The following is a 24,191-nucleotide window of genomic DNA, read 5'->3' as shown; positions in this document are numbered from 1 at the left end:
ACATTTCAGTGGGAGGACACCTGACCCTTTTATGGTGATGCTAATGCTGTGCAGTGTCTAAGCAACCGGGTTATGCAATATTAATGCTGCTGTCGCCAATAACTTGTCTTCAGAAACTTATCAGACGACTAAATAGTTTCTTAACAGCATCTATCAAAATAGCAGTTTTCAAAAGTGAGTTTCATGAATGTTTTTGTGCCACGGATGAAATGTTGGAGAAGAGGTTGGAGCAGTGGGTTTGTGATTTGAATCCCACTGAGTGTGACACGGAGAAAGGACATCCAGCGTAAAGTTTGAGACAAGTCAAACGTCTACATCCAATTTGCTATGGCGGCTCTCTGAAGGCAGCAGCTGAAAGACGATCATATAATGTTAAAACATAAATAAACAAATAAATAAAGTTACCTTTTGTTGGCACACTGAAAGCGCTTCGGACCTGCGTGAGGTAGAGCACCATAGACAGCCTGTCGATGTGTTCGCTGTTGGCCAGGTCGGACGGAGACATGACCGGTGGGATGCCCAGCTCCTTCTCCAGCACGCTGAAGGCCAGCTGGTTGTTGTGAACAATGTTTGACTTGTCCAGGGAGGCCATGTCACTTTGGGGAACAGCGAGAAAGCAAAACGCTCCATGTTATTAACTATGGAGATTAAAACCTGCTCAGTTTCTTTAGCTTATGAGGGCTGTTTGATTAGCTGTGGTACACACAGATGTAGTTTTTCCACTGGATGTAATTCATCCTACAAATGCACAATCTGCAAATACAGTGTAACTATCGGAACACTGAACAATTGATCAGCCAACTGGGATTGATTTGTCTGAAATGAGATTTCTGAGGATACAAAATGCATGGAAAAAATTGACCCATATTTGTTGTCCATATTGGACCCATATCACATTTTTTTAAGACAGTCTGAACAGCACAATGTTTCTGTCATATGTGGTGTACAACTTGGATATATTGGATATTCTTTCAGCGGAGCTCAGTTTGAGCAGTCATGTTACATTTCAGCAGATTTTTTTTATCACTGTAGTGAGACAGTTGTCTACACCAGGGGAGGAGAGACGCTGCAAGATCACATTTAAACAAAGGACCAAATTTTCTATATACACAAACCACATGTACGATGACAGCAAACACTCCACAGATGATATTCATTAAAATCTGTGCTCTCCTTTTCTTAATATTTAAATTTTATGATGGCAACAAAAGCCACTACACGGATGAGGAAGAAACTTAGACATTAGCTTCCAAGACTGTCTGAGAGATTGGTGCTTGTCAAAATATTCCCTGTCATGAGGTAAAATGTGTGAAAGGAACCAAGTCAAATGAATGTCGTCATTCTGTAGGGTCTTGTTGATCGTGTAGTTAGTGAATTGCAAACAGCTGATTTCCATGGAGCAACTCACATGAGCTTGGGTCTGAAGTGGTGGATCAGGGCACACAGAGCCAGTCCGGACCTCCACGACTGAGTGAAGTCTTTGATATTCACATCCTCATAACCTGAGGTGTGTTTCTGGCACCATTTCAACAGCTCCTCAAAACCACTCACTGAATCTACAAACAGAAAAGGAAATACTAATAACGAGACATTGATGTCCTTAATAAACTTTTGCAGTTCAGGTCAGGACGTCATCTGTTGCGTGAGCAAATATACATGAGGAAACCGGGGGTCGCTTCCAGCTTCTGGCATTTCATGTAGAGTTTGCATGTTCAACCTGTGGCTGTATGTGTTTTCATTGACAGCTCCCAGAGACATGGTAGCTTAGTTTAATTGGTAAGAGTTCCTGAGTGAGTGGCGTATTTTCTGTCTGCATGTGTTTTCCCTGGAATGGACTGGTGACCTGTCCAGCAGGATGCAGCTCAGTCAGTTTGGGTAAGAAGTGGATAGATGTTAATATTTGCCAGATCGGTTTTCTGCTTCACCAAACAAAGCCTGATATGAAGTCAAAGAATGAGCATTAACAAGAATAAACTGACCTTGGTGTGTGTGAGACCCTTTGTCCTTGAGTTTCCTGGTCGATGGATGAGATTTATCACCGTCATAAAGGTTCTGCACCTGAAAGGAGCGATGAGTAGATTTGAAAACATCTTCAAAGAGTTCAGCTCACATCTGGGAACTATGTATTAAAAAAAAAAAAAAATTCCACAAGTGTATTTACAGTACTAACTGAAAAAACAAAATGGTTTAATAGTGCAGGTAGACTTCCAAAGGGGGCGCCAGAGAGCTTCAAATAAGAAAAAAACAAAAAACAAACGATTTATTCTGCCACATTTTGAAACCTGCGATCAACACATCATCGTTAATGTGTGTAAAATCTTGTCAGCCTGCGGTCGATGCATATTAGCGAGTTTTGTTAAATGAAACAGTCTTGATGTGAAAGTCACACCAGTGTCGTTCCACTTTGCCCGCTGGATTTTAATCCACCCCAGTGAATAACCGTCACGGAGATTAAAGGGACTCCGGTTTGACTCTGTTTTGAGTCAACAGAGGATAACAGTGCTGACCTGGTGCGGCTGGATGGAGGACAGGTTGACGCTCTGGTATCGTGTTTTGGGGTTGATGCTGTACGCAGCGTAGTTCTTGCTGGTGTTTTCCGGCGTGGTCTGAGACAGGAGCTGGTAGATGCTTTCTCTGTGTATTTAAGAGAAAACTCATGATCAATAGACTGCTGTTGTAACTGGCCCGCAGGCCACATGTTTGGCACCCCTGGTATTTTCATTGTCAGGAGTGGTTCATTTCATTAGACCATTTTTCCTCAAACACCAGAAGCTTTGTTGTTTCATTCCTGTCACATAAAGGAAGCAGCCTGAAATCATTTCTGTGCCCGTGCAATCAAAACACTCCTCCGTCACGCTAATTATCTCAGGATGGATTATGCTGCTGATGAAGAGACGCACAGGCATGCTGATGAATTCAAGCCAAATAGTTTAAAACTTTATGTACGCAGTACAGTTACTCCTATCTGGTAAGTTTTAAAAGACATAAAATCTGACTTTATCTCTCTTGAAAACAAATTTAATACTTTCTGCTATGTCTGTGCTACAAAGGGGCAGCAACTGCCGCATTGATCCTACCATAAAACGCAAAGTTTCTTTTTCCTGGAAGCAGGTCTGATAAATTGTGGTCGTCTTATACTCAGCGTCAGAACAGGAGGAACGTGTTGGACGAGATCTATGGACAATTGACTGGCTCAGTCAGAGGCACACAATAAACTAAACGGCGGCTTGGTGATAATACAGCAGAGATAGGACGTGAGGTTAATCTTAAATCCTCGGGGTTTTGAAGGTGATTTCTGCCTAAATGCCTGGTAAAAGCTTAGTCAGGCTTAAGGGGTTTCAATGGCATCAAAGCAATGTATCAAGTCCTTGGATGGCAGCGAGAAGCAGGTGGAACTTGAACAAGAGACCACACACGGATCACGTTTTTCTTTCATATCTAAAACTGTCCATTTGAATATGCAGAGCATGAAAATTTTAAATTGTTAAGTTCAACAAAACAAATGTCAGGGAAATTTCTCTGCAAAACCTCAAGGACAAAAAATTCAGAGAGATCAGACTGAGAGGAAGTGAAAAGATTCAAAAGGTATTTTAATAAATGATCAGGCCACCAGAGAGGCAAGTCACAACACCACCTTGATCTAACGCTGTCCAGGAGTCGTCTGAAATCTTTTGTCAACAGTCCAGTTTTTTCGGGTAAAACAAGCTTTCAGCTGCCGTCATCCTGGATGTGTGGGTTAGTTTCACTATCATACATCAGAGTTATATTAAGAATAGATGACATAATGATGAATAATTAACACACTTGTTTATATCAGCAAATGGGTATTCAGATGTAAAGGGTGGGGCTAAAGACTAAAACAAGAGGCCTTTTTTGTGTGGTTCTGGGTGTGTTTTTCTTTTCTCATTCCTTTTATGGGCCTGTGTTTTGTACTGTTTGCTAAATATGGTGACATGCAGAGCATGAATGCACGATGCACACAGCGTATCATGGTTCAATCAGCTGTCCTCTTTATCTACACTGAGTCATGATGACAATAAAGTTGCAAAATATTGCTGAGCCCTTGTGTTCCTTTTCAAAAAAGATGTAAATTACATGTGTTTTTTTTATCTTTATTTTAGAAAAGAAATATAATTTAGTCTGCAAAACCTTTTTTTTTCCCAAATACAAGGGAGTAGTTTTATTTTTAGATCAATCCTGTATATCAGAAAGCTTCTGGGACTTTTCAAGACAGCGATCGGAGGGAACGTGACCGGTCTTATTTGTGTGCAGCCTGGACCTTTCATGACATTTACTCACCGCTCAGCCAGAACTTTGAAATGAGGGACCCCCATTCCCCAGCTCCGCACCATCCACGCTGTGTCGAAAGCAGCCATGAAGCCACGGGCGATGCCCGTGCCCAGAGGCCAGAACGGCTGCAGAGCACAGAGCGAGAAAAAGTCACTGCAATGCAAACAGCCTCACAATTAGCAGCAGCAGAAGGATACAGTGAGTGGTTACTGCATACAGAATCCTGTAACTCATGAAAAAATCATCTGCCTGGCTTTTCTTTTCTCCTTCTTACACAAGAGCTTGCCACAATTCCAGACAGTCATTATCCGAATGATCTAAAAGCAAGCATGACTCAGAATCTGAGGAAGTGCACCGAGCTTGTTATCAAGTAATGATGTTTACTCAGTTCACTGCCTTAGTTTGGCTTACTAACATTTGCCAAGTAGAAAACAAAGCTTCCTCAAACCAGCAGGAAGGGAATTTATTGAGTTTTGCAACAGTGTTATGTAGGTTTTAGTGGGTAATCTAGTAATCAAGTGCGACACATTGTAAAAATGTGATTATTTCCTGGGCGTCATGAAGTCATGTCATGACGTTATTGTGACAACAAATACATGTGATACATACCAGCAGTGACAGGACATTAATGAATGGATTAATTTATTCCTGCTCTGCATTCACTTAAATGTTGTCTGGTTATTTATTTATTTATTTATTTATTTATTTATGTATTTTGACAATTTCAGTCAGTGAAAGCAGCAACACTCCCTTCAACTCAGCAATGCAGCGATCAGAGTGGGCTTGTTCTCAAGGTGAACATCTCCAGTTGTGTAACTTGATGTCATTGGTTGTTTCAGTCTTTTACTATAATCCTTTGTTAGAAATAACCCATCAAAAATAATTTCAAAGTATTCTAAACACATTTAATAGCATGTTTGTATCCATGTTCATGTCAATCTGTGGATATTTATAGATCAGTTTAGTGCTAACAAAAAAAAAAAACTTAACCTTGTACTCAAGTGTATAAAAAAAAGAAGTGAAATAAATAGATGTAACTTAAAAAAGGTAAATTAAACTAAACTGCTTACTACAGTGTATGATATTTATACACTGTATTGGTCTGAATGCAGAACTGGATTTTACCTGTGTAATAGTTGAGGGAAATTTCATATTCAGGCTGTGGGTGTTTTGTAGAGTTCTGCCTCAGGAATAAGGTGAATCTGGATGTGATCTGCATGCACCTCCCAGAACGGGTCAGATGTTAGGAGTGCACGGTGAATCGTGACTTGGCTGTGTCACTGGGGAGATATGAAGTTACAGGCGGTGGATGTTGTTCTCTTTGAAACGCTGTATCTCACGGTCTTTGAGCAGCGGAGGTGACGCACTACAGGAGGAGCAGGCACGAGAGTGACGCCAGCTGGAGAGAAACTGGTGAGGCTGAAGATCTGTCTGACACTGTACATGTGAAACTGTGTTCACTTAGAAAAAAATCTGAAAAATTCAGCTCTCTAAGTGTCACATGTCACGTTATCGGTATTTACTGTTCATTTCCAGGTTTTTATGATCTTTATAAAAAAAGATTTGGTCCATTAAAGCAGCATCATACACAGCAGCATGTGTGTTTTGCTTTTTGCAGCTGTAATCTAGCTTGTCATTTATTTCCACGCATTCTCAAATTTTGATGAAGTGCTATGAATCGCATTGTGTCAGAACGGTGCCACAGCTGGATAAATACGCCTGGCTTGCCTTGAATAAAGGAATAAATTAACTGGATCCTGTGGTGACACACTTTGTGCAGCAGCTCCTGGCTCTCTCATGGGTGTTCGGTGTGTCTGATGATTCTCTCTGCTGACCAGCACCAGATTTAGCCTGCATGCAGTCGACTGAAATTAATTAACACCGGACCTGAAGCTGCACCTCGAGTGGCACTTGTGATGTCTTTGAATTAGATGCAATAGCAACAAATCTTCTTATCTAGACTACTTATTTATTGTGTTTCCTTACGGTGGGTTTGAAGGCAAAATGCAGAACATGACCTTAATATTCATGTATAGCATTAAGAATTCTTTGAAACTCCCTGTTTAGTTTTTCAGTGTTTAAATTTTAACTTCAATGTTTATTTAAAATAACATTTTTGGGAGACATTCATGCTGGTGTCATTACTGAAATATGTTATTGTAAAAACTACAGGTCATTACTGCAGTGATAAAGCATCTCCCTTCTTACTCCAGACTCCCTCAGTGTTTTCCCGTCTCAATAATGTGCTGCATTACTGCGGCGCTGCTGTGATACACGAGCTCAGCTGTCTGATTCAGTCTAATCACTGATTCACTCAGGTTCAGCTGAAGCTACAAAATACAACAAATAGCTTTATTGTCAGCATATTCAAAAGTGCTGCTCCAAATCCATGCTCATATAAGAGCAGCAATACTAACCCTAACCCACTGTCAGGACGAGTAAATTCATTTTGGCGCTTTGCTTCAAATCAGCAGGAGTTCATTAAAATAGTAACAGTTGCCGCTTAGTTGAGAAAATAGCGTTTTAGCACTAAAGAATAACAAGCGAGCAGCACGGACAGATTTGTGGCCGTCCAATTGTTGTCAATTGTTCTAGTAACGGTGATTTATTCACTGATTTTTTGACGGCAGTCAGTTGTGTTAGTGAAGGTACAATTTGCCAGGGGATGTTTTACACTGATTAAAGCTCCTTCGACAACAAACTAGACAAAACATATCAAATAAAAACATTTTAATCACCAATTAAAGCAGAACTGCTGACTCTAAAAACACAGTGTAAAACTCTGGCTAATAAATCTAAGATCTTCTGCACAGCAGCAAATTTGTGGTTTATGTTGGACCTTCATTTTCATCATAAAAGACAATATTACGGTCAAGAGTTTTGGATCAAGGGACAACAAAAAGCATCACTGCAGGTGTGCGAGTGAAGTCATGTGAGCATTGTATGTCCTCACTTACAGGTCTGCCACATTTATGTTATTATAAACAAAAGTTTAAGTCTCTAATAAAAATGCATGATTTATAATTATGAAATACTAAACCCGACTTCAAAAAACATATGAAAATCTAAAATTACACAAATATTCCCCCCTTTGAATTTGATCATGATCATAGATTAATTATTCATTTCCTCTGATTACTAAGGCAAACCTACCCTAGCACTGCGGAGGCGTTGTACCGTACTGTTTTTTTGGGGAAAATATATACCAATGGGCCCAAAAGTTGAACAAAGGAAGCGACCTTGAAGTTCTGCCCCCTACCTCCACCAGGCAGTCTCCAACCAGACCCATCAGCAGCTTCCTGCCCCTCCTCTCCCTGACCAGCGAGGCATTCTCAGCTCGGTGCATGCAGGTGAAGTCGAACATGGCCACGTCGGGCTGGTTGGCGTGATTCTGAGCGAACTCCAGGTCTGACAGTTTCCCGCCGGTGGAGAAGTGGGCTGCGTCGTGGGCATAGTGACACAAAGCCTCGTGGTCCACGTTCTCAGGAGCCAGCAGCTGCTCTGCATCGCTGTAGTCCTGCAGAGAGAGAGAGAGAGAGAGAGAGAGAGAGGTGCTTACTGATGACTCACAGCACCTTTCCCATAAAACAGAGAGACAGGTGCTCTACTTGTTCTGCTGCATTTGTAAAGAGGAACAAGCTGCAGGGAACGAGGAGGATGATAGACGGATTGTCTGTTTCATCTGTCTGATGGCTTTCTTCTCACTTTACTGGTTTGAGATGTGGCCTGTGCCACTAAAAGTCACCCTTATTCCAGGTAATGGATGGATTGCCTTCACCTGTTTAATGACCCCCTTCTTCAGCAAGCTCTTCTTTTTGGCAGTCATGACAAAGTAGTGGGTGTCGTCTTTGTAGTAGACAATATTCTCCAAATCAATACCTGGAATAGAGAATGGAGAGAGAGAGAGAGCTTTTTGAGTATTGAGAGAGAAAGACAGTGGTAGTAGTAGTTTTAGGTTGTGTGGGCATTTAGTGAGGCACACCCGGGGAGGTCAGAGAGGTTTCTGGAAGCTGTTGAAATGGGTGTGATCACAGTAAACATGATTACAGAGGTCACAAGTTTAAATCCTGCAAAGTTTGGCGAAAATGAGAGTGCAGAAGCTGCACAGCAGGTCAGAGGCGATGGGAGGATTTCATCAGCGTTAACACCGTCACAGGAAATTAAATGTGGATTGAAGCACAGATTAACGGCATCGGTGCTCATTTCACCCGTCGGGCTGAACCCGAGCTGACAGTGTGAACATCCGTTTCGTGCCTTCAGGGCTGCCGCACACAGTAGGGCACAACAGAGAGCGAGAGAGAGGGAGAGAGAGAAAAAGAAACCTGAAAAACAACATGAAAATAAGAACTCATGTTGTCATTAGAAACGTTTCGGCTCGGTGGACCTACTTCGCTATTCCCCTCCCGTTTGAGAAGTGGAATGAAAAACAAAGTTCACAATATAACTGATTCCCTTGTCTTTGTTTCTTCTCTCATTTTTAAACATCATGTTACAGTAGAGCGGTTTTCTATTTACGAGATTTATAAGAATAAAACAAAGAAATCCTTGACATATTTCAATGTATGCACAACAGATATAAAATATAGGGATATATTCACTATTGGGATGATATTATGTATTTCATTTTTTTCAAAGATGCCCCTGTACAAATGCAAAAACAGTTTTGCTGTTCAGTTATGAACCTTTTACTCTTAGAAAGGTGCTAAATACTGACTGTCTCAGTGTGATTCCAGGCTTGGGGCCCTTCTGGGTCTTTTCTCTGGAAACACATCATGTTGGTGTCTAATTCGTAGGTGTGAACGTGAGTGTGTGACTGTCTGTCTCTTTGTGTTTGTCCTGTGAAGGACGGTCGAGGCTGAACCCTTCCTTCACCCGCTGTCAGCTGCGGTACGGCAGATGGAAACACAAATGTGGAACTAAAGAGCAGACAGCTGCTTCCCTCCACTGACAGGTATCCTCTTCCATCCAGTTGAAGATGACCGCAGATTACTTTGATTCGGACTCACCCGTCTCGGTCAGCAGCTCTTGAAAAAACTTCTGGTTATAGATTCGGGCCACGCCGCTGATCTCTGCCACTTGAGCCTCGGCGGCTGTATTTCCATTGACGAAATTGGCCGTGATGCCGATAGCCAGCTTTCCTCTCAGCTCCTTGTGTTTGAAACCTGGCAGTTTGGAAAAGAGTGAATCTTTATAGCGACAGCAGAGGCTTATAAAATTCTTGCGTGGCCCTTAGCGCCACATCGGGAATCTAACTTGGAAAAGTATTTGTCTCACCATCAGGGACAAACCTGCCTCCACCAGCAGAGATGAAGACGTCGAATTGAAACGCTGAGGCAGGGTGAGAGCGCGGCTGCAGTTTGGCCATCCAGCCTTAGAGAAAAGACATCAAAGTTTTATGTGTGCTGCACCTCAGCGGGTTTCATAATAACCGTACTGAAATACACACTCCGGCTGCTTCATAAATATTCCGAGTTCATAAAAATATTGGAAGATATAATGAGAAAAGCGACTGGCCGAGGTGAGCGATGGCTGTTAAATGTAGCTACCGTTCTCTCCCGAGGGCTCGATCAGGCCCTGAAACTCCACGCCGGTGTTCACCTCCACACCGAGGAGAAGAGACACTTTCAGGAGGATCAGCTGCAGCTGACGAATGCCTGCAAACACAAGAAGAGCTGCATGTTGACATGAGCCTAACTATAATAAAAGCCTTTAATTCTCTCTGTCATTAGACTCAATGTGAGACAACGTAGATCATTCTTATCATTTTTTTCTCTGCAGTATTTCATAGTTTTGATTTGTTTATCTTATTGATCCAATTATTTTCACTCGAGCATACACATCTCGATGCCTCGCTTCTGTTTTCTTGATAAAATGATTGCTCGTCTGCTGGAGAATGGCACATGAATGTCCCATTTGGGATAAATAAAGTTGTCTTGATATGAATCAACTTTATTAAGCTCCCTTTTAGAATTTTCACTTTCCGCTGAAATCCACTGCGGTTGGTTTTTATGACTCATATCTCAATATCAGTTCAAGACCTCTGCACTGATCTTTTCCTGCCCTTCTATGTAACTGTTCAGTTAGTCCTCTGTACATAAACAAGCCAACTTCCCTTCCTACATGAATGATCACCGCTGTCTCAGTAAAAACAAAACAAAACTGAGTTTTCTGCTTGTGATCGTGTGTTAGTAATTTGATACCATCTTGAATCTAGTCCTTATAAAGGGCTCTTTCCTACTTCAATGAGGAAGTCTCCAACAGGAACCTGCTACTAGCAAAAGCAGTGTACATCCTGGACTTACATCTTGAATATTGAATAACTGGATGAATGCTTTTTGTTTAAAATGTATTTTTCTCTTTAAGAGTTGTCTTTAATATTCCTTGAATTCACTGTGGTAGCTTTTTATGGTTCATGGTTCAACAACTTCTTTCGGATCTTTTACTGCTGCTGTATTTTCTCCTTTGCTCAATCTTCCAGATATAACTAGACAATTCAGCTGTTCTGTCTTTACAGTTCAACTCACTACCTGACCGGCCAGCTTCCATGATCCCCTGTTTTCTTTGTCTGGGCTGCATTTTCTCCCGGTGTGTGCGTGGGTTTCCTCCCACAGACCAATAAATGCATGTGAGGTTATTTGGTGACCCTAAATTGTCCTGTGATGGACTGGTGACCTGCCCTCGCCCACAGTTAGCTTGGATTGACTACAATGCCCCGCATCCCTGAACAGGGAGAGTGGAATAGAAGGAGCTGTAGCATCAAGTGGAATTTCACAACATTAATTTGATGCCAGGCTCAACACATCCGTGCCTCTAACACCCCCAAGGTGAATATAGGGGATATGGAATAATAGGAGCAACAAACACATGAATCTGTCCTGGTTTTAAAATTAGGGTTATTTAAGCTTCGGCTACTGTTTGTTGCAAGGCTCCCCGGTCCAGAGAATCAACCTACATTTTCAAAAGAAAGGGAATTAATTCATCAGCAAGTGTTTAATAAAGCTGTTATTGGAAAGTCATCAGGAATGAGGAGGCCCTGCCATGGTGCTTTAGCTTAATTTGCACTTTCATTGTAGTTTAGAGCTCGATCGATCCTGCTAATCTGATGAGTTATAGATGGAAATTCTAGTTCATTAGGAATCTGATCAGGTCTGAGTCATCAATAGGAAATTGTGAAGTCTTTAATAAGGAATAAAATGTATTAATCGTATCATTTATACCTGATGGAGCTGCAGTGAGTTCACCTAGTTGGGTTCTTATCAAACTAAATTGCTGGGAGGATGACAGACTATCTGATGTGCCAGAAGCCGTCCAGGGTTTTCTCCGTGCTCATTAAAAAGATGTTCAGACTAACATCTCCGTCTCTTGTGCTGAGACTCGGTTGTAGCTCATCTGGAGATTTTGTTCAGTGTGAATAGAGGAAGCCTCCTGTCCAGTTGCTCTTCATCAGGATGAGGGAAGTGCCACGGGTCCACAGCTCCAATTTGTTTCATGAAAGAGGAAATTGCTTTGGCAATTTTTGAAGAAAGGTCCCATTTCGTATTTGATTTATCCGGTAGAGCGCACAATTGAAGTCCCCACCAATAATTAGATGATGAGAGTTTAGATCAGGTCAGAGCGAAATGACTTTTCCAATAAATGCTTCATCATTCCAACTGGGTGCGCAAACACTAAAACAAGAGCAGCATTATACCAGAAACTATTATCAAGCCTTTTGGGTCAGCTAAAATGTTGGTTGTGTTAAACTGAATTTATTGGTGTGTTAAAATTGCTGTTGCTCCTTTGCTACTGTAATTAGAGAGGAATATCTGGCCAACCCAAGACGACTTTAATCTTGGTTGATCTTTGGTTGTCAGGTGGGTCTTCTGCAGGAAACGCATTTCAATTTTGAGATGCTTTAATTGTGAAAACATTCCACCTCTCTTGTCATTTATCCCTTTAACATTTCAGGAAACAAATTGAGGGCAAACTCCCCCATGAATAGGGCGCGGAGCCGCATTCAAGAAGGAAGAAGGAAAGTAAATAAAGTACAGGAGGAGAAGAAACTGAAAAACCAGTTGGGCCTAACGTTCGTGTTTCCCTGGGAAAAACAAACATATAACCCAACATTTCTAAGCTTGTACTTAGAACAAGCCGAGGCAGCGCTCATCTCCAGGTATACTCTCACAAAACGGAAGAATTTGATGACGAAGGCCCTCAGTCTTCTTGACTCCCTCTCACTTCCTTCTGGTAAGTTGATCATTCTGAGGTTGGAGCGTTTGGACATAGTTTAGATGACTGTCACATTCCGTTCAAGACAGCGCCACTCTTGTCAGGCTCCAGGTCGGTGGTAGCTATAGCAACTAGCTTAGCGGAGAAGCTCGCAGTGTGTGTGGTTACTATCATTTTCTGCCTTGAGTTGCTCATTTCACCACCAGACTTTTATGAATGCGTGCAGTAGTAGTTCAAGAAGAAGACTGAAGCAACCAAGTGCAGAAAAAAGGAAGGCCTTCAAACTTTATGTGAAGTAGAACAAGTCTGCTCACCGCTTCATGAAACCGCAAGTCAAAAAAAGTTTGCAAGTTTCTCTACAAACTAACTCACTCTGACTGGAAATCTTCCAAAGAACCCGTTTTTCAACAGTAATGAGTCGGTTTTATTAAGCATCAAATGCTTGTGATTTGACACCAGGTTCATTCTTTTCAATATGTAGAAAACTGATAATAAAACTAAGTTTCCCTCTATTCACCAGTCGCTTTTAACCTCAGATATTAAAAAAAAAAAAAAAAAATGAAGGTAACCTTAACAGTTTATCATTTGGCCACAATAAAAATGAACATGTAAAATTAATTTTATAGATGTGACATAAAAAATATTTGTACAAAAGAGATCATATAAAGGGCACCATTTAAAAAATCAAAGTATAAAAGAGATGTGATGTCTGTTAGTGTAAAACTTAAATGTATTGTATTATGTATTATAGTGTATAAATGTATCACGTCACATATAAATGAATACAAGAACAGCAGCAAATATGAGGAACTCCCTTTGGTGGATTATTTAGTATTAGATATGGTAAATCTGGCCTCGTTTACTAAAACAAATTTAGTGAATCTGTCAAAATTTTGTAAGTTTGGCTTCAGTCATGAAGTTGCGAACCCAAAAAACATCAATAAAATGCATCAATTTCAGCTCGATTACACGTGATGCCTTGTTTTAGCTGCTGAGAGCGGTCAGAGTTACTCACTGATGTGATCCAGAGAGCCGGAGCAGAATTTGCCGTAAAACTTTTTGGCGCCGAGTCCGCGGAGGTCGCAGATGGTGTAGGGCCAGAGATGGAGGACATTATTCCTGGAGAAGGACTCTCTCTTCTCCAACACCACCACCTGGGCGCCCAGCAGAGCCAGCTCGATGGCCACTCTCAGTCCGCATGGACCAGCACCCAGCACCAGACACTGAGAGGAGAGGGGTGTAGAAAAACATCTTTACATTACGCCGATTCACAATCTATGACCGTGTTTTTATAGGAACATACAGAACATATTCAGACTACAATAAGAAGATATATTCCTGCCACAAAAAAAGGGAGACTTATGATGCAGTCAGCAGAGTTCATTTTTTGTTTTGTTTTGTTTTTCTAATGAACAAAAAAAAAAAAAAGCCCAAGCACTGATGGTGTTTTTGTGACTATGAAAAGCTGTTTCCATTCATTTTGGCTGATTTTCAGCAGCCAGTGTGCCAGTGATTATACTGTGTTGTGCCAACGGTGGCACTCATGCAACATTTCCCACCCCAGTTTTATTGTTATTGTAATTTTAACAAAAAAAAAAAAAAAAAAAATCACAACATATGCTGCATTTGGCACTGCCATTAAATCAGTGAACAATAAAAAAAACAAAGATGAATTAAAAAGAGCTGCAGCAAATCAATGGCGCAGTTCATGTGAATTAGGTCTGATGGTTTGAATGGAAATGTCCCAGCTGACATCTTTCCTCAATGACTGACAGTAGTCAACAGTTTCTTTCAATATATTCTTTGATGTAACTTCTAACGCCCCCCCCCCCACCCCCCGACATCATTTAAGTGAGCAACATTGTCCAAAACCTTAAACAAATGTCAATATGTTCAAAACTCTGCTGCCAAAGACCTCAAAAAAACTCCATCCCGCGACCACACCGCCTCAATCCCCCAGAGTCTCCACTGGCTTCCCATCAACCACCACATCCAGAACAAACGGCCTCCTCTCTGCCCCTCAGGACCGAGTACCAGACATGGAGGGACAGCTCCTTCACGGTTCAAATCGCTACTGAAAACTCATCTTTTCAGTTCTGCTTTAAATGTTTCAAATGCTTCAACTCTTTCATGTATCTTCCATTGTTTAGCAGGTTTTTTTTTTTATTGTATTTTATTCTTTAATCTGTAAAAAGCATCTTTGAGCTTGGTTAAAAGCGCTCTATAAATAAACTGGATTATAACAACAGAGAGTGTCTATTCTGCTGCGCTCATTTACTGAGAAAATCAATCCAAACTGCACCACAGAAGTGGCTGCTTTTCACATCGGATACCATTTCTGCTGAAACTGGGTTTGGAACAGTTTCCACACAGTTTCGCTCGAGACTTAACAACATGCACCACAAATGGGGGGGGGGCAACACATTACAGTATTAGAAACAAATAAAGCACTGATAAAGTAACCCTGCCTCAGAGAACGGCTGCACACAAACATCCTCAATCCCCTTTGGCCAAAACATCACAGTGAAGCCAAACATGAAAGAAAAATGAAAGCAAAGAGCAGTTTCTCTGTCTGCCCCATATTCCAGAAAATGTCTCATTCTCATTTTCATTTGTCATGTGCAAATCGAACTTCACAGTAAGGAAGGCCTCTTCCCCGCATAAATTTGTGAGACATTTTATAAACAAGGCACTTTTTAATAATTTATCTATCATATAATATTAAGCTTTTACAAAAGTGAAACCCAAGTTTGTGCTTTGCTATATGAGTTTCAGAGGTTTAAAGTAATTTTTTATCTGCAGAAGTGCCTACGTCATCTCTCATCACACCCTCATTCATTTCAGCTCTTAATGTGGATGAGAAATTAAGAAATTAAAATCTAATACCTGCACAGTCACGTGATATGATTAAAATATGTGGAGCTAAAAATGTGTAAACCACAACGCTCTGAACTACAATTAGATTATCTTCTCAAATGCGCTTAGTTTTGGTGATGAAACCGGTGTCAGCTCCATGAGAGGCTGCTGTGAGCTGAGAAGCTACTCTCTTCTTCATAAAACAAATGCTTGAAACTGAGTTACTCAAAAGCAAATAATGTAAACTGTATTTTTTTGTTCGATTTGCACCTTCTTTCTTCAACTTTTCTGGTTCTCATAACAAAATAAACAAAAGTCAGACTTCCTATGAATTTTAACAGCAAATAAATAAGAATGAAATACTTAAATGTACAAGAATCAACAATTATTCATAGAGAATTAACTGTGAATTATATTAATGATAAGGTACAGAGGTTCTGACTGCTGCTACCTTGTTTTTGGTGCATGCTTTTCCCTGCTGGTAATCTGCATGAGAAGCTCGCTTGTCCAGCTTGCTCCACAAGGCTTTGGCCTTCCAGTAGTTCAGCTTCTCCTTCAGCTGGGTGTAGAAGTTCCTGAAGTCCTTTGGGTCGATGTCCAGCTGCCTGCAGAGGTCTGCGAAGTGCTGCATCACCTCCTCACAGCTCGGGGCTTGAATGAAGAGGTCAAAAGTCGCGTGTGACCGGTTGGAGGCATCCTGGCTCGCCATGGCCGAAGACGTCCACGGGTCCGGTTTGCCTCTGCTCTCTGGATCGACTGGCTGTCTGCGAAGGCAAAGGTTACATCGTATTATCTCTCCCTACCTGGAAACGGCTGCGCTGCAGGGACAGGCTTACTGTAACTGATCAAAGGGTTACAAGCTCCTCGCTGCCTTTGTTGTTGGCATTTCCAGAGGTGGTCCGGCCTTCTGGATGTTCTACCTACTGTGCGGTGGGAAGTCTCCCCTCCACCCTCACAGTCATGCACTGCTAATTATAGCCCAACATGGTAAAACGCCGTGGGCTTCACGTCACCTGGTCCGCTGAATCATTACTTACTTCCTCAACGTGGTTTCTGTGGCTCTCTCTATCTCCGTCTTTACGACTGCTGTGCGCCGTACGACCCGCCCACCGTGAGTGTGTCATTCTCTCGTGCTGCGTCCGTCATTAGCTCAGTAGGCAGGAGCGCACACTTCAATGGAAACATGTGTCTAAAAGACACACTGGGAAGAAAAGCCTTTCCATATGTTTGGACTAGAATAATTAACAGTGGTGTGGGTTTAAGTTTTTCACTTTGTCTCGGCAAATGGCCCAAATCCAAAAGATATTATTCGCTAAAATTGAAAACACTTAAAAGCAGCTGATTTTCACAATTAAGAACATAAATGTGACAATTATTCCCCTCTCCTCCAGCTGAGCCTCCTTCAGCAGTCAGGTCACCAGACAAACTGACGCTTTTACAAAAGAATCAGGTCATTTATCATTTCTGATGATTTGGAAAGAGGTCATTCAGGATTTTATAATATCCACATTAGATTACGGTACTTTCATTCCTTTTGATTCTCGCATCACAAGCACAGCATTCAAAGAATCATAGAGCGATTTGCAAAGAGGGATAGATTCCAATCCCCCTCTCCGCCGTCTTTGCATCCCCACTTTAATTATTTGTACTGTGAATGAAATGCAGTCCCATGAGGAGTGATTAAAGCTACTTTAACATCAGACAGAAATACAGGATATAAATGTCGTCACATCTTATGCAACGAGAGAAAAAAAAAAATCTCTACATTTAACATTTCATAGCTAACCTGGACCAGCTGGGGTCAAGGGTCAAGCTCAGAGATTCACAATAATGAGGTGTGAACAGTTGGATTTGAACTGTGAGACTTTTGCATATCGAATCTGCTTCATTGACCTCTGGGCCACCGTTGCACAACAGAGCAATTGGTAAAGTACAAAAGTGAAGTTTTCATGATAATTGCATCCTTCTCATCGCCAAAATGCTTGAAATTTCAATAAACGACGACTGCACTTCAAAGCACAAGTGTATAAAAAAACTAAACAACAGTTTTAATGTTTAACATTTGCCATCGATCAATAAATTGAACAAAATGGAAGTGAATGTGAAACACTGAAGTGTACATTAGTCATAATTAGAAACTGTTGAAGCACAATAGAAGCCCTCGGCTCAGTGTTTGTCCGTCAACATTTACCTAAGGTGTCTCACTACAGAGCAGTCATTGCACCAAACTCAAGACGCTAATCTTTGAGTCAAGCACTCAAACGATTACAATAAAATCAGCAGAAATATTCCCGTTTTAAGCACTTTTCTCACAGTGACATGAAACGCAGACACATGCATGCCACCCTGCAAAAATCTTTAGCACAGTTTCAGTCGAGGCTGCTGTTTCCTGTAAACGGCTCCGGAGTCTCATTTCCTGACGACAGCGGTTACCTCGCAGCGACTCCCCTCCGCTGCAGAGTGTGCAGCCTCTGCCCTCCACCTGAGACGCGGAGTCTATAATTACAGCCTGAGACCACTGCGGCACGTGACTCTGCTGGTGTGTTTGTGTCAACCATGGAAAACTGCATTTAAAGTGCTGTTATTTCCTACAGTCCTCCCTCCCTTTTACCTCACCGGTGACTGTCGGAGATGTTTACCGCGAGCGAGCGGCAGGATGACACAGCTGTATGAAACAAACATGACAATCTCACGGTTCTCTTCCTGCTTATTGCATTACTGCTTCATGTGATTTTGAAACACCTGCACTAACAGAAAGTGGTGACTTAAAATACATTCGAAGACAAACAACGAAGTGGCATTTGTGCGAACATCTCCCCAGGGCTCAATGTTGGAAACCACTGAGCTAAAAGATAATCAGATTGCACTGTAGCTCTCAGTCACAGGCATAGCTCAGATGACAATACTGCAGCTGGCAATCAGCCATCCTCCAAACCGGCTTTACTCAAGCGAGGGATGCATGAAGCTGGAGGCGATACCTGCAAACATCATGCGAGAGCCACAGCACATCCTGGACGGCTCATAAGACCAGGATGACTAACAAAGACCGACAAACATTTTTAAGTCGTCTACTAACCCAGCAGCATGTATTTGGATTGTGTGATCAAGCCTGGGAGTTCCCAGTGAAAAAACCCACACATGTACAAGTAGGAACATGTCAAGAAAAGCCGAGGACTGAACCAGGGTATCATCAATGTGAGGCAAGCGTACATACCACTACACCGCCTTCAGGAACATTAAAAAAATTAGAACATAGAGGAAAAGTTCATTTGTCCCAATATTTTAAACTGGCGTATTTCAAGCCTTTTTTGTTTTATTATCAAAAACATCCCAAAAATAGAAATACAGTCTCAAGATATCTGAATTACAATATCAGATTTTTTCATTTCACTTTCACTTTGTAACTCGAGGCGATCATTAACACAGTTGCAAAGCTTACAAAACTATTGTGGTGTGTACTGTGGGAGGCGTGTCCGTTTATAGTTGCGCCAACCACTCCTTGCATTACATGCATCACTTCAGTTCATCTACATCCCGTTTATTACATATACTGTTTCATATACTTACATGCATCTTCAATGAGATGCATGTAACATTTTGATGCCACTTTAACACTTAGTAACCCCCCTCCCAGCCACGAACTGTTGTGTGGCTGCGCAGCTACCTTTGAACAGACTCAGCTATCGAGATTACACACAGTTAAGTGTCTCTATAAAATAATCCAGTCCACAGAGTGAAAAAAACAATACTTGACAAGAAGGAAGACGTTAGTAAAGACAAAACAGCCTGTCAAAACTAAAAATAACTCAGACACTCATGTCAGTGCTTTTATCTGACTCCCAAAGCGGCTGCTGTATTTATACTTCTGTGCTGCTTTTCAGCTGAGCAGCAGAGTTGCACAAAACCCACAAACACATCTCTCTTATGGTAAATATAGCTTGAGGACGGAGTCATGCTGAAGAAGCGTCAGCCCTGACAGATCATACAGTCATGGCCAGGGGCGCCAAGATCATCATCATCATCATCTGACTTGTTATAAGCAGTTCTGAATAAGAGACGTGTTTTAACAGGAAAGCAGTAAACAGGATCAGATAGAAACTACCAGGAGTTAAAGGTGAATTGACCTGATTTCCCCTGCGGGCGGTGCAGTGGATTGGATTGGGATTGGAGTGGATTGACCCACCTTATTACATGTGTAAGCCCTTCGCGGAGTGTCTGGCGATGCTCTGTGTATCAGGCTGTTGGGATCAAACACTGATCTCGCCCCTGGCAGGTGTTGGGAGAGACACAAACATCCAGAGAAAAGCAGAGGATGAGTGTGATAGAAAACAAAAGGATGTCATTGCCTGAACATAATAATATGTGCTGGAGGCACTGACACATATTCTCAATGACAGGATTCTAACTGTAGAGGTGGGTGTGGCAGCGAACTCAATGTGCAGTCTCAACATGTTACCAAGTGCAGGCAGGCAGATTTTAATGAACAACCAAGAAGCCTTACAGGCAGAAAGAAGAGGCGAAGAAAAAAAAAAGGCTTATATAAAGACCACAAAAAATCAAAGATTCATCCATATTTAAAACATACACTGAATGTCAACGAGAGGAAAAAGCTTTAAAATAAAAAAACTGACGTGATAAGCGGAAAGCACTGCTGCACGCGCGCGCGCACACACACACACACGCGCGCGCGAAATAAATGAGCTGTATTAAAAGTTTTCTTACCAGACGGAGAGACACGCAGGGAGCCGGTTTCTGTGAAACTGAAGCCCGGGCGTCGCTTCCATGTTGTTTCTCTGTCTCTTTGTTTACAGGTTTAAAAGAGGGAGAGAGAGCTCGTTCACCTGCGCCTCGCGCTCATTCCGCACGAGCACAGCCGCTTCCGGGACTTTCTGCTGAAGAAAGCGCGAGCAGCACGTCACGAGGTACGAGGAGGTATTAGTGAGAGGAAACACCTTCATCCTCCAATTTAATAATGGTGATAATAATAATAATAATAATAATAATAATAATAATAATAATAATAATAATAATAATGATAATTTCTTTATTATAATTAACGCTAAATTAACTGCTAAAGAACATGCATTATATTTAACTGTATCCTGGATCAAGGATAACGAACATAAGGTCTTCGGACCACAGCCGCCCCCAACGAAGGTCCAAAAAGGCCCAGAGAGTAACTTTGCAAACTGAAAAAATATTACAGCAGCACACATTTTTTTTCAATTAAAATTGTTTTTAAATAAAAGTAACCATCATCTGTAATTTCTTTAGAAGGGAGCAGTATTCAAACAATCTTTTGAGGTTATGTCATTGAGGTTTAAAGCTCGGTCTTGTTCCACTGTATTTATCAGTTTTCATCACACGATCTAAGAGTTCTCAGATCCTATGGAAGTGGTTATTTGGGCGTAGCGAAAACTTGAACCAAAACCTTCTATGAGCCTTATATATCTTCACAAATATGACTTGTCAGCTTTGAGCACGGATTCCACCATATAAGGAGATGGAGTTAATCAATAGACACTTCATGCTGCCACGATATGGAGATAAAGCCTGCTATTACAGACACAGAATTTTATATATCATTATATCAGGAGAGATTGCTGTTGGAGGTAAAGTGCTTTTGCCTTTAGATTCTGAAATAAGGGCCTTTGGTGGTGAGACTGCATGTTCTCTATATACGTGCAAGGTGAATTCGTGACTGAGTTGAGCAAAGGAGATGTTTGAAGGGGATAAAGTAGTGTGGTATAGAACATGAACAAATTGTTGGCAATATACAAATTTTATTCAACTGTAGGTTCAATTTTGAGCAATATTCAGCAGGATTTAACAAATTTATGTGAAAATTCCCATTGCATACCGTAGAAAAGAGTATATATATATATTTTTATATTCATGTAGGAATATCACAGATTTAAAAAAATATCTGCATAGCCAGAGGAAAAAAAACCCACAGAACCCCACAGGAAATGCTCTTTGCTTATGAGCAAGGCTGCATACCGACTAAACAACCATTTACATGCACACATTTTCCATGTTTTTGCTCATGAACATTCATCGAGACAGCAGGAAGAAATGGTGGGGGGGGGGACAACGCCAGACAACCCGCTTACACCTGTGCACGTTAATGCATTCACTGTAGCACAGCCCATGTCCACAGGACACAGATCTCAAGCTCCTTTTCTGTGTGCGGGTCTGTATCGGTGGTGCTCTCCGAGATCCAGCCTGGGGAGGCCGGTCCGGCCACTTCAACAAGCATGGAGAGGATGGCAGCACACTGTTGGTCAGATGCAATCAAGAAAACGCGTACTTGACACACAAAAGAAAGACTTGTTCATTTATCAGTCGCCCCAGGAGTACCGACAAGATCTGACGGTAATCAGGATGTAAACAGCGGTGGCTTACAAGAGGAAGGAGCGGAACGTCATCGGCATTGGGCGACATGGAAGCGTTAAGAAAAAAAACAAAAAGTGTTTCAGTGCGATCTCTGTACCACATCCGTCAGACATACTGAAAATGTACAAACCAAGATAAGTTTCACAGAAAAACGTGCACAAATAACCATGTGATGAAGTGTTTCTATGATATATATCGCTTTCCGTTTGACTCAATCCATAAAAAGTACCATGAAGATGTCTGAACATTGATGGCAAAATAAACAAATGGGTTATTTTCAAAGGAATAAATTATGAAGATATATATACAAAATATTAGCACTGAGGATATTTACAATTACTTGTCAATATGCCAATTTTTGTGGTGGTTGTCGTTTTGCTGTACATGCCTATGTGCTGATGGGAAAGCCTTGTGGTTTGACCCCTGAAGGCCCGAGAGAGGCACGCCCCGCATAAAGCACAGAGTCCCTAATGCAATTATCTCCAGTGTAAGGTTGTGCTTCAAAAGATGCACAAATTAGTGAAATGTCAATGCTGGATTAATCAAATTCTTCACATCAATGAAGGTCAGAGCTGAAAGCAAAGATAAAAGGAAGAGTCACCTGATTTTAATTTGAGTGCCTGGAAAAGAATCAGCAGAAGACCAAAGAAGACCGGTCGATACTGTACACAGGCGCAGAGCCTCTCTTTCTTTGACTCATAAGAAAAGTTTGGAGTATTAAAATCCATTTTCACACAGTAAAAGACAGTAAAAAAAAAAAAGAAAGAAAGATATTTTCATTGGCACAAAAATCCTAGCAGCAGAATTCTTGTCCACGCCATCCTGAGAAGACCGTTAGTGATCAGTAGCCGTTTGTCTATAGTACGAAAAGTCACAAATAGAAAATAGACAGGCAGACTCTGCCTCTTCTTTTCTTTGTGTTGAGCTGATCACGGCAAAAACCAAGAACTCCAGACTGCACATGACGCCAGGAGTCCGCAGTCTCGTACAGATGCTCACAAGCAGCTGGGAAACTAGCCTTTGTGTTGCACAAGGGAAGCACAGTTATAAAATATAAGCGTGATTTATTTTTTTTTTCCAGTTGATCCAGGTGTAATAAGAAAATGTTCAATCTGAAATATCCAAAGAAGTTGCTATCCGTCCCAAATAGTTGCTTCTCAAAGGGGAAATATGGAAGACAGTTTGGGTAAATATTTTTCAAAGTAGTAAAAATAGACATCCTGTAGAAGTCTTTTCAGCAGGAAAATACTTGTATCCAAGATTCATTCCGGTATTTTGTACCGGTGTGCAGCAGACGGGGTGAAGTACCACAGGAAGGATGCATGAAGGTAACCGGACGCTTTACAAAGAAATGGAAGGTAGAAAAGGTTTGTACCTGTTCAAGTTATGCATAAGAAGCCAAAACACTTGAAAATTGTCCATCGGAGGAAATGATCATGACTTTGGAAAGACTGCATTTTGCTGATTGGTTCAATGTCCCACTGATTGTACCCAGGATGAAAACAAAACACACTGCTCCTGCACATTTTTCCATGCGCCGTGAAGCAGATCCACATGCCCCGTTATGTCGCTGTTGCACTTCCTGACTCTGCATGCACATAAACGTCGTTACAGGTTCTCTCCCGGCTGGTACTGAGGCTCCGTAGAGGTGAAGTAATCCTCCAGGAAGCCCTGCAGGTACTCAAAGGTGGGCCTCTCTTCGGGTTCCTTCCTCCAGCAGGTCAGCATCAGCTCGTGAAGGGAATCGGGGCACTCCGCTGGGCACGGCATCCTGTAACCGCGCTCCACCTGGTCCAGCACCTCCCGGTTCACCATCCCTGAGAGAGGGAGAACAAGAAACAATGTCAGAGATATAATCATTATGTATAAACCTTTAAAAAAGGAAATAATTGCTGGATCGTTACCTGGATAGGGCACTCGGCCTTTGGTGGCCAGTTCCGTTAGCAGGATCCCAAACGACCAGACATCGGATTTAATGGTGAAGCGGCCGTACAGCGCAGCTTCAGGAGCCGTCCACTTGATGGGGAACTTTGCCCCTGTAAGACGCAAAGTTTATTATAAATTCAAAATGTGAAAACTGGAGCAGACTGAAATAGGAAGGTTGCATTGAGGGGGAAAAAAAAGATGCTAAAATCAAAGACTCCTGAAGCTGATAACACATGACAATAAAAAGCGTTTGGTTGAGCAATCTGGCCTTCAGTCAGATTGTAACTGTGTGCTGAGGTGGTTGTTGACTGGTGTGAGATTGGGGGGGGGGGGGGGTAATTTCCACCGGGTGAGGCAGTTCCACGCAGCCGCTTTCCAGACGTGGGGAACTTTTTCACACTGACGTCTGACACACTTCCGTGATGTAACACTGAATCAACGCGGTGAGAAACAATGAGTCAATGAGCACATGATGGAGGTTTGGAAATGGCCGCATTCACGGTGTCGTCCAGTGG

The 24,191-nt window shown here is 41.8% G+C and overlaps 2 protein-coding genes across 5 annotated transcripts in view; both read right to left on the bottom strand.

Annotated features, from left to right (window-relative positions):
- Window positions 1-20,211, bottom strand: part of mical1 (microtubule associated monooxygenase, calponin and LIM domain containing 1) — a 31,534-nt gene extending 11,323 nt beyond the window's left edge. The window contains exons 1-14 of the mRNA XM_030118972.1: window positions 20,077-20,211; window positions 19,538-19,620; window positions 15,806-16,118; window positions 13,514-13,721; window positions 9,837-9,944; window positions 9,565-9,660; window positions 9,297-9,452; window positions 8,069-8,169; window positions 7,550-7,807; window positions 4,300-4,415; window positions 2,508-2,634; window positions 1,980-2,058; window positions 1,409-1,556; window positions 406-596 (exon numbers count right to left, since the gene is read on the bottom strand). Coding sequence (XP_029974832.1) covers window positions 406-596; window positions 1,409-1,556; window positions 1,980-2,058; window positions 2,508-2,634; window positions 4,300-4,415; window positions 7,550-7,807; window positions 8,069-8,169; window positions 9,297-9,452; window positions 9,565-9,660; window positions 9,837-9,944; window positions 13,514-13,721; window positions 15,806-16,063 — 1,846 coding nt within the window. The 5' untranslated portion in view covers window positions 16,064-16,118; window positions 19,538-19,620; window positions 20,077-20,211. The remainder of the gene's footprint in view (window positions 1-405; window positions 597-1,408; window positions 1,557-1,979; window positions 2,059-2,507; window positions 2,635-4,299; window positions 4,416-7,549; window positions 7,808-8,068; window positions 8,170-9,296; window positions 9,453-9,564; window positions 9,661-9,836; window positions 9,945-13,513; window positions 13,722-15,805; window positions 16,119-19,537; window positions 19,621-20,076) is intronic.
- A 1,743-nt stretch (window positions 20,212-21,954) lies between these two features.
- The window catches only part of src (v-src avian sarcoma (Schmidt-Ruppin A-2) viral oncogene homolog), a 31,778-nt gene continuing 29,541 nt past the window's right edge, over window positions 21,955-24,191 (bottom strand). For all 4 annotated transcript variants that reach the window (XM_030118326.1, XM_030118328.1, XM_030118327.1 and 1 more), the window contains 2 exons: window positions 23,655-23,786; window positions 21,955-23,567 (listed from right to left, as the gene is read on the bottom strand). In XM_030118326.1, coding sequence (XP_029974186.1) covers window positions 23,359-23,567; window positions 23,655-23,786 — 341 coding nt within the window. In that variant the 3' untranslated portion in view covers window positions 21,955-23,358. The remainder of the gene's footprint in view (window positions 23,568-23,654; window positions 23,787-24,191) is intronic.

This window comes from Salarias fasciatus, chromosome 20, assembly GCF_902148845.1.
Source record: "Salarias fasciatus chromosome 20, fSalaFa1.1, whole genome shotgun sequence".
Classification (NCBI taxonomy): Eukaryota; Metazoa; Chordata; class Actinopteri; order Blenniiformes; family Blenniidae; genus Salarias; species Salarias fasciatus.
Note: the sequence above shows the minus strand (reverse complement) of the source record. Positions and strands in the feature narration are given on the sequence as shown.